This window comes from Cygnus olor, chromosome 23, assembly GCF_009769625.2.
Source record: "Cygnus olor isolate bCygOlo1 chromosome 23, bCygOlo1.pri.v2, whole genome shotgun sequence".
NCBI lineage: Eukaryota > Metazoa > Chordata > Aves > Anseriformes > Anatidae > Cygnus > Cygnus olor.
This window is the reverse complement of record NC_049191.1, coordinates 247,193-260,467: the sequence shown is the minus strand read 5'-3', so window position 1 is coordinate 260,467 and position 13,275 is coordinate 247,193. Positions and strand designations below refer to the sequence as shown.

At 50.7% G+C, this 13,275-nt stretch overlaps 1 protein-coding gene across 2 annotated transcripts in view; it reads right to left on the bottom strand.

Annotated features, from left to right (window-relative positions):
• Nucleotides 1-8,526, bottom strand: part of RUNX3 (RUNX family transcription factor 3) — a 59,840-nt gene extending 51,314 nt beyond the window's left edge. The window contains exon 1 of one of the 2 annotated variants that reach the window (XM_040534821.1): nucleotides 8,292-8,526. In XM_040534821.1, coding sequence (XP_040390755.1) covers nucleotides 8,292-8,349 — 58 coding nt within the window. In that variant the 5' untranslated portion in view covers nucleotides 8,350-8,526. The remainder of the gene's footprint in view (nucleotides 1-8,291) is intronic. The other variant, XM_040534820.1, reaches the window with a different exon arrangement.
• Between the last annotated feature and the right edge of the window lie 4,749 nt (nucleotides 8,527-13,275).

Genomic DNA, 13,275 nt, shown 5'->3' with positions numbered 1-13,275 from the left:
GGGCAGATGGCACTGGCACACACACAGTGTCTGAACAGGAATGGAAGTAGGCAACTCTGGCAGTAGTTTTTAATATTTGTAATGAGTGTGGCTTCCTCCCCTGCTTCTTGGCTCCTTATCAGGAAAGAAATCAAGCTACTGCTGGGGACATTCGTGTAGCAATCATGCTACCAGCAGCAGGCTGGATGGGAGTTGTGCATAGGCTGCATTTCTCCTTAGGAAACATGCCTCTCCCAGCAATAACCACGTGCTCACTGCAGAGATCAGAAAGCAAATGCTTCAGTTGCTTGCTGAAGTTTTTATCCCCAGAACTCCCCTTCATTACAAAGTTATCATTGGTGCATGAACCTCTGCAGTTGCAAACCACAAACCAAGCACCATTTAACCAACGCCCATTCAGCAGACTAACACTCATGCTGTTGACTCTGTGCGGAGAGACCAGGGCCGCTCCCAGAGCCCGCCGGGAAGCCTCTAGCACAGCCCAGCCACGACTTGGTGTATCTGTACGGGACCGACTTGCCCGCACGGCCCCCATGGGCACCAGCGCACTCCCCACAGCCCTGCAGCAAGTCTGCAACACCCTGAGCCTGTCTGCCTGTCCCCGTCCCAGACCGAGCCCTGGCCAGGGACCAGGAGGCACAGAGGGTGCGAGAAGCCAGAGCAGACTTTCGTCCAGGGCTGTGCTGCTAACATCATTCCTACCATTTTGTTTTGATTTTTTAGAAGTTATTTTAACAAAAACCATGCTGAGTTGTGAAATCGCATCCCAATATAGCAGACAAACACAGTGACCGACAAAAAGCAGCCCCAGACCCCCCAGTCCCAACATTAGGGGCAGAACCGGCCCCGCTCCCGCAGTGTGGCTGTTTCCTGGGCAGCCCCCGGCATGCAGTGTCCCCCAGCTCCGGGCTGTGTGGCCGCTGGCAGCGACGAGCCCCAGCCCCAGCGTGGCGCGAGGCACGGGTGGAGGCCTGAGCAGGCGCAGTGGGTGCCAGGCTGAGGCCAGTGGTCACGAGCGCTTACCCCACGGCCACATGCCTGCTGCCCCGTGGTGCCGCTACAAAGCTGTCGGCACCTCGGGGACACAAATCCCTCCTGGGCTGCTTCTCCCTGGGGCGATAACGCAGTGCCAGGAGGTCCCTTCCCAGCCTTCACCTCCCCAAATGGAAGCACAGACCCTGGACCCTCTTTTTCCAGCATTTCATGTCCCTCTTGATCTGGATATGGCTGTCCCAGAGGCAAAGGTCAGGCCTTCTACAGGGCCCTCCTGCATAACAGAGACTGTTGAAAAAAGCATGTTTTCAGTGTCTCCCTTCCCAACTCAAGCCTTCTTTTTCTTTGAAAAAACAACAACACAACAACAACAACAAAAACTCAACTCTGCCTTCTCCTATTTTGGTTGTTTTTATATTTTATTTTACAATAGCTTGAGTAATACGTTCCTCATGTTCCAAAGGCACTTGCTTCTTCCAGTGGGAATGGAAAAACATTGTTTCTTTTTATTTTCCCTTTTCTTTTTCTTTTTAATATGTTTATGTTATGGAAAATACCCCCAGATTGCAGACGCATTGACTGTCCCACTTTCTTGAAAGAAAAAGAAAAAGAAAAAGAAAAAGAAAAAGAAAAAGAAAAAGAAAAAGAAAAAGAAAAAGAAAAAGAAAAAAGAAAAGAATTTTTAGAAAGGGAAGAGCCAAGCAGGAGGAGGATGCTGTGCTCGAAGGCTGTGCCTAGCACCCTGGGGACCCACACGTAGGTCTCAGTCCTGCTGCAGGCCATGGTCACAGCCAGCTTTGGTGTTGATTTAGACTGTCAGTGCACTGCAGCATCACCAGGGTCTGTAGAGCACCCGGTGCACTGGTGCTGCGTCCTGCCCACTGCTCTCACACAGGTAAATCAGAGCAATTAACAAGCTGGGTCTGGGCGATCACAGGAGCCAGGGATGGAGTAGGCATGGTCAGGATGAATATGGAGGCTGCAGGTCAGAGGACAGTTTGCATTTGCAGCCCAAAAGCCTGAAGTGTCTGTGATGCTTCCCTGTGCTGCAGCAAACATATATATGTATATATGTTTCCCTGTGTATAATTTGGGGGTGGAGGGGAGTTACCACATTTACAGCTGGGTTTTGCTCCTTTTTCCTTCCCACCATACACCACTACTGCAGGGTGCTGCTGTCAGGGCAAGGATAGTGTTCTTTTGGGACAAGAATTAAAGCTAAAGCTCTTAGAGCCAACCAGGTCTTCCTTGAAAGCGCATTTGCTCTAGTATGCAGCATGATTTCCATAGGAAGGCATTGCACAGCAGCACTCGCCCTGCTCCATTTGCTCTCAGTACTGGTCGTTGCTTTCTGCACAGGACAGGAAATGTGTGAAACTGGGGTGAGCTCTAAAAAGAGAAAAGCACACCAAGAAACCCTGCGTGAACTGGTGGCCAGGCTTCAAAGGGACTTCTGTGCACAGGCTGCTGGGACTCCAGGATGAAAGGGTCTGGAGTGCTGATTCAGCCCAAGCCGCTGCGCCTGCTCCATCCCCAGCATGTCAGGGATAAAGCACCAAGGCCAAAGAAAATGAAAGCGCCCCTCTGAGAAGCACTATGTGCCAGGACGGCCAGGGCACTGCAGCGGGCGGGTCGGGTGCTTCAGGAAACCACGAGGGCACAGCTCGGCCTTCTGGACCCTGGTCTGCTTGCATGGCAGCTCAGTGCAGGAGAGTCCATTTTCAGCAGGTTGCAGCTAACGACCCAGCAATGACATTTCTTCCCACCCTGGACGTACCCATGAGAAAAAATGGGGTGTGAATGCCCCACGAAACGGGAGGACAAGGAAACGTGAATCCTTGGGGCTGAGCCCCACACCCTCCTTGCCACCACCCCGACGCTGCTGGGGGACATCCCATCAGGCAGGCGCTGAGGACGTACTGGCAGGTTTTTGAATGTTCTCCCTTCTGTTGATCAGCCTTGTTTGGGGAATATTTATGGTGTGGTCCGTGGCTCAGGCTCGTTGCTTCAGATGGGAAGTCACATTCTTGCTCCTAATGCCAACCATGTGTGGATCTGAGCCTGCAAGCACACAGCTCATTCTTTGTTTCCCAAACTGTACACGGCCAAAACAGTGGACCACAAACACTGACGACATATCAGAGCAGATCAAGTCTAAGAAATCATCATGAATTAAAGTGCTTAGCAAAGGGAAGCGCCACTGTCTCTCTACCCCTATTAGATCATAACAAGGTGATGAGAGACAATGGATTTATATTCACTGTCATCCCCCCCAAAACACACACACACAAATATATTTAAAAAAAAAAAAAAAAAGACATGCCACGAGTCAGCAGGGTGCCCTTGGAAAAGGCAAAGCCACTGACAGTCGATCAGGAGCCGTCAAACTCCACGCACACAAGCCATCCCAACGAAGGAAGGACGAATGGAGGCAAAGCAGACCATGCGGCCACGTGCCGCAGCACACCAGGCCCCTGGCACGTGCGTGAGCGTGTGCGTGCAGGGGCCGGGGCAGCGCAGTGCAGCACTCGGGCTCCCCCAACCTGCACCCACAGGGAGCTGGGGGCCCTGAGCCAGGCTTTGTGCAGGCGTAGGTAGGCGCTGGGTGAGAGCAGGCTCCAGCCGAGTTGTGATCATTGGAGAGCTCACAGGTGTGCAGTGCTCGTGGGTGTGCAAGCATCCCTGCCTAGATGGCTAGCATTGCACTGACACTGCCCCAGTGCACCCTACATCACCAGCTCTGTCCAAAATCATCACCAGCTTTCCTCAGCACTCTAAGCTAAAGCATAGTGCTAAGACCCACCAATTTCACCCATTATAAATTAGCCTAACACCAAAACACGTGCCTGTGGGCTGGCCTGCATAGCGTCCCTCCCCCCCCAGCATCCAGGTTTTTTGCCTTGCTTCTCCCACTTGCGGACACGGCAGCGCTCGGTGCCCAGCCACAGGCAGGCACGGCCCCTGTGCTCCTGCCTCCCACCCCAGCGCCTGGTTGCTGCAGACCTCCAGTGCAACACGCTGCCATCGTGCTGGGGAGAGCTGCATTTGCTCTCGTGTTTGAAACAAGAAAAAATCTCCTTGAGTGCTACAGGATGAGACAAAGCACCTGCATTTAGGCAAACTCAGCTGCAAAGCTCAGTGCTGCCGCTACCCGTGCGTGGGGATGTGTGGTGCCTGCTCATGCCAGCCTCGGCCAGACGCATTGCCCTCAGCGTGGTGAGGCAGGACAAGGAAAAACTGCTGGAAACATTGTCAGGGTTACAGTTTTCTGTGGTTAGGAAGAAACACAGAAAGCCATTAAAAGGCAGTTTGCTGAGTGGAAATCCTGAAGTGGTGCGTTATGGGAAGGTTGGAAAAAGAAACCTCTGCCTGGGGAGAGCCGGGGACATTGCCTCTCCCAAGCACGAGGCGAGCCGGTCATTTTATAAAAACGTGTGTGGTCCATGACAAACAGACGAGAAGAAAAGTGGTTCTGGAAGGAGCAGCGGACCTGCTGTGCTTGGCGAGAGCTGGAGAGGGATGGAGGGAGAGCATGGTAAGGGGCTGTACGGGGCCTGGGGGCACAGGGAAAGGCACCCCGAGGGCATGGCCACTGCAGCTGGGCACCAGGGCGCTTCTCCTGCCCCATGACACACCAGTGCTGGCATGGCCGCAGCCCAGATCGCAGCGGCTGCAGCCAGTCATGGTGAAACCTCTGACTAACCTGCACTCGTGGGCTCCCTGGGGCTGCTGGAAACGTGCAGGCGGCATCGACCTGCCAGAGAAGAAATAATAGCCTCTGACTGCACGGGGGCTGTCATCCTCACCCAGTTTCAGAAGCCAAAGGCAACCAGCAGCACCTCCGACACTGAGGCCCCCGCGGCCGCAGGGTTTCCTCCCCCTCCCCCAGCAGCAGGAGAGCGGGCAGAGCTCCTGCTGGCCACACCTGGGGACAGAAGTTAACTTGTCCATGTGAGCCGCTGCACTTCGGGGATGGGGCGGGTGCCCCGTGGGAATGTGGCTCATTTCTTTCCCTTTGGGGTGGATGATTTTCTCAGTGGGATTTCAGAAATCCGGTTAAGCCACCAGCAAGGCAAGGAGAGGGCAGCTGCCCACAAGGACACCAACATGATGGAGAAAGACGCAAAAACAATATAGTGCAGTTTTGTTGTTTTCATTGGGGAGCACAGACGGACAGTACCGGTTCAGGAGCTGTTCCCTCGTGCTCTTAGATTTACAAAGGCAAAGGGAAAACACAAAGCATCGGCGCTCCGAGCTGTGGAGACGAGACAACACTCACCCACACCGCTGCCAGCAGGCCTTAGCAGGGCTCACCCCACCACCAAGCCCCCCATGACCCGCAGCCAAGCACTGGCAGCCCCAGCCACCCAACGTGGCCCCGCCATGATGTCACAGCCCTGCCATTGCCAGAGATTTCCGCGAACGGAGCAGTTTTCTACTGAAGCAACAGTGGCAGCTGTTAAGAAAGCAGAGGTCATCGCTGAGCCTTCCTGTTCTGATAGCCATCACTAACAACGGGCTAATGTGACTCAAGTGGCCTGACGACTTTGCGGCAACCTGCTGCCACCAGGATGGTGGCTCATGAGGTCCCAGGAGCTCATGGCCAGAACCAGGAGCTGGTCTGCTGAGCAAAAATCGTAAATTTTTACCAACAGCATCATAAGGAGCTGTGCCTGCTTTGGGCGCGAGGAACATCAGCTGAACCACGTTGCCAACAGTTCTTTGCCCCACGGAGCTGCTCTCTTCCCTACAAATCATGGGGTTTATATCCAAAAAGCCTCAAGGCAAATTTATTCATATTTACTCAAGGCAAATTTATTTGAGGCCCTACCATATCTTTTACTCAGATGTGAATATGAGCAGTTCCTCTGCACTCCTTTGACTGGCAATTGGTGCAGCTCTACCACGTGGCACTTCTTCAGCTACCCCATTGGAGAGATGAAAAAATACTTTTTCTATTAAAAAAAGAGTTTCCAGACTAACTAGCGAATACCTTTGGGATTTTTCATTTCATTCCTTAAATGTTTGTGCAAACAAACATCCCTTTTCATGGATATGCCCAGAAAAAAAAAAAAAAAAAGAAAAAAAAATGAATACAGTTGAATCCAAAAAAGCCATGAAAAATTTAAATGAACATTCATGAATGTTTTGCTGTACTCACCCAAATCTAGCTGTGCGCAAAGCTGTGCAGAAGACACACTGAGCTCCGTAAAGAAAACATGGATTTTTTGTCCTAATACTAAACAAATGTTTCACCATTTGGCCATATTCCATCCTTGGAGTAATCATTTAATTCTCCCCCATTTAATAAAAGTTATGTCTGAAACAAAGATGTTTATTGCTTTTATGAGTTCCTATTTGTATGGAAATTGCATACAAGACGTGATATTTCTGTTTCTCACTCTCTTTTTATTTTTAAATGAGCAAACCCAGTTAAACTCCGGCATTTCTTCATCTGCCTTGTGGAGGCTGAAGTATAGATTAAAAAGAACCACGCAAATGTTTTTTATAAACTTCTCTTATTTCCTTGCCATGGGACTGCCTTTAATTAGCTCCATGGAGTACAAAAGACACATTTGTACTGCCACCATCCCTGAGCAGAGGGCATTACGACAACCATGCATATTTTGCCTGTTCTCCCTGCCCTCTGGCACGGTGCACCCATGCTGCGGTCAGGGGAGCCAGCCCGACTTCACACCCCCATATCCCAAACCAGCTCTGGCTTCTCCTGCTCCCTGTCCAATGTCCTCTGCTCAGAAGAAAACTCAAAGCCCCCAGGTACGGCAATGAGGGTTGACACCATCAATCTGCCTCAAAAGTACACGTAACATTTTGCATTCTCAGAAATAGGCAAAAAAATGGTCTATGGCTAATGCATTTCTGGTCATGCAGCTGGACAGCCCCACAGAATTGCAGCTGGCTCTATTTTGCCCCTGAAGTAGGGCTCAATTTAGGATCACCCTGCCCTAATCCATTTGGGTTCAGCCCAACATGCTGAGCCATCGCTCAGAACCTGAGTCCCTACAGCTGTGATCAGCTCAAGCTTCGGCTTACGCTCCCTAACTGCAGCTGCAAAACCAGGAAGGGAGAAGGCAGCAGTTTGCAGAGCTCTGCCCAACTCGTTAGCAAGCACCAAGCTTCTTCCCAAAAAGGTCTCATCGTATGCCTTAGAGCTGCACCCGCTTGCAGCCTGCAGAAACAAGGACAGGCCAAAACACCTGGCTCATCTCAAGCAGCTTACCCACAAAGTACTTTTGTTCTTGTGAGAAGCATTTTGAACGCATTGCAGCCACCAGTGTGCAATGAAGAGACAGGGACCAGCACACCGCAGCCGGCAGGAATTACAGGCCCTATCCCCCTTCTTGAAGAAAGATCCCTTTGCAACGTAAATCCTTCAGGGTGTCTCTGTGCTCACACACATGCACTTCATGTCATAAAACGTGCAGTAGAAACAGCACCAATGGCCTGAAAAAGTGACAGGCAATGGCAGTTTGCAAATCTGCTCCTCCCAGTGCCGCACCTGGGAGCAGGCGCTGCTGGCTGGGAGCTGGGACCCCTCGGAGGAGAAACCCAGAGAGAAGCAGGCAAGTGGGCAACGTGCCTGTCCTGAGGCAGACTGAGGTATGAGGCCACCATGTCCCAGGGGTTGCAGAGAGGCCATGGCAGTAAGAACAGGTTGAATAAATCCATTTCCCAAGCAAATTGCATATTTGGTAAAGCGCTATGTACAGTTGCTGTGTGTTTTCACATTTGGAGTTTTATATAGAAGTAAACATACAAAAGTCTAAGCTTGAATGCAGCTCTAACCTTCCCACAAGCCCTTTTCCACCTGCAAACCAGTTTCTCCCTAGAAGTAATTTCTTTACACTTCTGCAGATTTTTACTCCCCCTGCAGGTTACCTCCTGCTGTACCTGCACAGCATCCAGCCCACAACACCCAATGCCCAGGTAACAACATGGACAGTAGAAAAAATATCAAGTCCCAGCACAAGTCAGTCCTGACCCTCTGCAACATCCACACTGACCCTTCCCAGCATGGCTGGCAACACAAACACATGGGAAAAAGGAAAAGAACTAATGGGAGGAAATAACACACCAGTCCTAGATGAGGACAGCAATGGATCAAAGCATTGCAGACCCAATAGAAAACCCTGGCGAGGAGCAGTGAGAAGAGATGTGCCAGCAAAGCTGTATCACAGCCTGCTGCTGGTTTGTTTCTTTGCAAAATAACTAAATAAATACAAAACCCAACAACATTTCCTGCCACCGTGGAACGAAGCAGCCCAGTCTGTACTCACCGCGCAGGAAAGAAGAGGAGTAGGTGGTGAAGGAGTCGAAGATGCTGTTGGAAGCCATCCCCTCGTCCTGACGCTCAGCTCCCCTTGAGGAGCTGGAGGCAGGCAGGAGGAGGTGGAGGGATGGGAGAGGCAGCAGCAAGGGGGAGGAAGAGGAAAACCCCGCCGGCGACGCAGGTAGCCTCTGGCTCGCTCGTGGTTCTGTGGTCGGCTCAGCAGAGCCGCCAGCTCGGCATCCGCTGGGTGGGAGAGCGGCGTCACCTGATCCGTGGCGTCAACGGGCCTGGCGATATCTCTGCGGCTTCGACTTTTTTTTCTCAATAATTTTATTGTTTGTATTTGTTGGTTCATAGGAGGCCTGTGCAACTCACCTGGACTCGCTGGTGAGTGACAGACGGGAGCAGAGCAGAGGAGCACAGAGACATTTTTCTTTAATTAATTATACTGTTGCCTTAGAAGAAATGGAGAAAAGAGTCTGTAGATTTCTAATTGGGTGATTGAAATAATAACCCATTTACATTCAGTGTTTTTTTCCTTTTAACTGCCTTTTCTCCCACATTCACCACTTGTCTGTATCCTAATTTTTAGCTGTACATGACTTTCTGAATTCCAGCCCTTACAGATTATTGGTACTGCATGCTGAGACTGTTTCCATATGTGTAGATGGGTGGTTCTTCCCTGAGATTTTATGTGAATTAGTATTAAGTAGAAATATGAAGCACATGCAGTAGAAGGAACATTGCTTTCTGCAGAGGAGGGACCCACCACCATCACTCCTGGGAAAGGTGGGGAAGGCCAGTGAGGAGGAGGAGCAGGAGGACAAAAAGAAGGCAACGGGTCTGGCTGAGCATCAGGGCATGCGAGTACGATTTCAAGGTATTTATAGAGCTTGGCACTCATCTCCTCTTGCCACTTGCTGCTGTCGGTCTCAGTTGAGTTTTTCATCCGATGGATGTTGACAATCAGATGTATCAAGATGCTATCATCCAAGGCATTACAGATTCCTGCAGCATTATTACAGGCTGGGGGAAAAAAAAGAGCTGCTTATATTTGCTGCAACTGAAAACCAGCTTGTTTTCTACTTTTATGCAGAGAGTGGGAAAAACTGTTTTCAGACTTCTGGAGGTGGCAGATGTTGTGCAAATATCAGTACAAAAGGAAAGCAGCCCAGCCTGGAAAACACCCGATGCAAGCCCTAGCACCGCAAAGAGCCTGTGCTAAAAAGTCTGTGCTATCAAACAGCTTCGCCTTGTCTCTCATTGCCAGATGGCCCACGTGTGACCACAGCTTCAGCCCTAGGATGTGAGTTATGGGCAATGAGCTGTTTCCACTGGAGCAGCGGCGTTGCTCCCTCCAGATGCCCAGCAGCAGGGGGATGCAGCCCCCAGTCCCCACCACAGCCCAGAGGGGAGCAGGGTGACTCCAGGTGGACAGCACCCTGCTCACCACCCCGCCTAACTCAGCATCACAAGGCTCTTGCATTCACATGCATGTCCACTTGGGTGATATTCAGATTTTTCAGGCTTTTTTTTTTTTTTTTTTTTTTTTTTTATGATTTTGCATCTCCTTCCATACAGAGAAATGTGTGGGAGTTTCACCTCCCATCTGGCTTAGGTACCCACTAGCATCAAGGGGGAAGAATCACACTGAAGAGGAGGGAAAAGTGCTTTTAAGGTATCTGCCCCCTCCCCACTATAAGGTGCCAGATTGGAGCTCTGAATCAGCTGAGCTGAGCTACATGCTGAGTGAACATCCTTCAGCTGGAGGAGGCTCTGGATGGGGCTTCTCCTCTTGGTCACCCTCCCACCGCCTCATGTTCCCTAAATCATGGCTGTACCAACCCCACAGACATGGTACCAAGCCCCTTCGGCACAGCTAGGGCTTGTGGCCTTGGCCATTGTCCTCATGCAATCCACAAAATCAGCTTCTATCATAAAATTTCTCCTTCAGCCCTTCTGAATCAGCACTTTTTTCCACAAGTGTGGCTTTAAATCTAAATACTCCAATTTGCTCCTTCAGATGTAAGGGTTTCTTATGTGGTCTACAAATTGATGGGTATTCCTTGTGTTATCTATACATGGCACCTACACAGTGCTCACAGCATGCATCGAGAAGATTAACAACCAGCTCAGGCATCACACTTCATTACACACGTTTATTTGCATCCACGTGAGGGTAATGAACATCCCAAATGACTTACTCTGCTTGTTTGCCAGTACTCCTGGAAATCCAAAATTCCTCCCCAAAGGCCTAAGAGGCTCCAGAGCAATTTTAGGACAAAACCCACATTAAATTTTGCCCTACTAAATCTGTTTACAAAAACGTGTCCTTTTTTTTTTTGTTGTTGTTAGCCATGTTACCACAGATAGCCACTGAGCCTTTATTGCCCTCCCTGCAAACACGGCCCCAGCCATCAAGCAAGCCCAGCTGCAGTTTCACCTTCCCAAACAAAGTGTGGGTACAACAACCAGAGCCACTGCCATCACTGCTGCAAGCCTCAGAAATAGCCAGGCATTTCTGGTTTAGCAAACCCAGTGCTTTTACCCTCAGCAAAATGCTGCTACTCAGAAATAACTGACATTCACTGCTGCAAACGGGTTGTTGTAAGTGCACACACTTTTGTGTGCTCGCTTGAAAGAGGGGCTTTACAGCTCAATGACTTCCTCTTTGGTGCAGCTAAAACCGCGCCTGTCTGCAGCTGCCCACCGCGCCCCGCGCCATGAACGCTGGCCTCTGGGAACGTCATAGCCACACTCCACTCCCAAGGTGCAGGGCAGAGGGTCCAGCACCTGCTGTACACACGTGTGCAGCCTGAGCGCCAGCATCCAGGTACCAGAGAAAAGCAAGAACTCAGGGTGTTAGCACCTGCCAGTTTGGTCCGTGGGGAAAGCCACTGCAGTACACATGGTGTTTCCCAAACAGAGTCATTATTTGCAAGGAAGGGAGGTGGGATGGTAGTTTGATGGTATATGTGGGAAAGTGAGACAGGACAGTGGAGATTAAAACATATATTAATTTGGGAAGATGGCTGAAAGCAAATAAATACATGTCCTTAACAGTGCAAAGCTCTGCACATCTGCAATGTGCCACATCATTTTGGCATGCCGTATTTTAGCCAAACTACCTGTTAGCACCTCACCCCGATGTCCTGAAACCACGGCGCAGCTCGTGGCCCCCTCCAGCCCCCTGGGCTGACAGCTGTGCCCACCCAAGGCAGGACTCACTCGCCTGAGCCACCAACGCTGACAGCACATCCCGGCCCCAGCACCTCATTGCTTCACCCAGCCTGTGCTGGCTCTGGCTAAAGCCCTGGGAAACGAGGCATGTGATTGCCTCCATAAAACCTATCAGGCCCAGGAAACAAGCTGAGGCTGTGTGCAGCCTTCACCCCGGCACTGCCTTGCTGGCACCAGGGCGCTCTGCGCACACCCGTGCTCGCTGCCCAGACTCCTGCACACAGAAGTGTGCTGCCACGCGCCCGTGGCCGAGTGGCACAATACTGGCATTATAAACCTGGCGCTAGGGGAACGATCCCTGCTGCCTGTGGAGCAGAGGCTGGCCACGCGATCGCTCCCATCTCTGCTGCCTTCTTTTCCCTGTGCATCTGACGGGGGCAAAGGAAAGCACCCAGGCCCTGGAGCTGCGGGTGCTCCCTTTCCTTTTTGATTTTTCAGAAATCTACCCATTCTGAAATGCCAATGGGAACATACAAAAATCACCCTTCCTTTTTAACCGCTGCTCTCACAAACAGTGATGCAAAAACAAATAACAATTTATGGCAAACAACATGAATTTTTGTGTCTGGTCTGTGGTCTCAGAGCATACATTAGCCAAGAAGTTTTCTGCAGAAGCCAAGGAAACCAAGACAGTTGCTGGTGGGTTCTCACTTAAATCTCCCTTCAGCAATGATCAGACCAGGAGTAAATCCAAGTTCCCCAGCATGGAGGAGGCCAGGACCATGGGAGAAGTCCCAAGGTCTGTGACCCACTGTGCTTGCTGATACGCAGGCACACCACATGCCCTGTTTGCACCAATATGGTGGGACTCACGAGGTCTAAATTAGGGATAAAATGAGCCCAAAGGTGCTGCGCGCACGCACACACCCAACACCCACACACCCAGCACACCCAGGGAGAGCATGGCTTTGCTCGCAGCGAAGCAGCTGCGTGACCATCTCGTGCTTCAGATGTAGAGCAGGAGACATGGGGAGCTGTCGGGTTCAAAGGCTCACGCGTGTCGTATGGATCCAGACACTTCAACCAGTGGTAAAAAGGCTCCGCTTGGGATTTGGCATCGTATAAGTCTGCAAACACTGGTGGAAAGGGCAGCTCGTTATTGATCCAGCCCCAGTGCCTTTTTGATAAAAACAGCTGCTTACCAAAATACAAAGCCATAGGGCAAGGCTGGCCAGCTGACGCAGCGCCTGGGAGGAAGAGGAAGAGCAGTGATCCCTCTGCATCTCCATTCTGCTCCTCCCACGTGCATTTGGGGCTTGAATGAAGGCAAGGCCACCAGGAGGGTCAGCCTCCCAGTCTCACCCTATGAAGAACCCTAGTGCCCCGAAGGACGTGGCGGGTTGTGTTTCGCAGCCAGCTGCTGCTGCCCTGCACTTGTGAGCAGGCAGCACAGGAGAGCAAGTGTGGGCTGCAGTTTGTTACCAGGCAACTTCTGAAGCAGTTAGAAAAATAAGTATTAATCCCACAGCCTGTGGGCAGAGGTGGATTCAAAGATGTTTTCCACCTTGAAAAAAAAAAAAGGAAAAAAAAAAGGAAAAAAAAAAAAGGAAAAAAAAAGGAAAAAAAAGGAAAAAAAGGAAAAAAAAGGAAAAAAAAGGAAAAAAAAGGAAAAAAAAAGGAAAAAAAAAGGAAAAAAAAAGGAAAAAAAAAGGAGGAAGAAGGGAAGAAAGGAGGAAGGGAACAAGCCAAGACCTGACACATCATCACGCAGGGAGAAGCTCAGTGGAGCCATTAGGTGAAGGTGCCCTCCG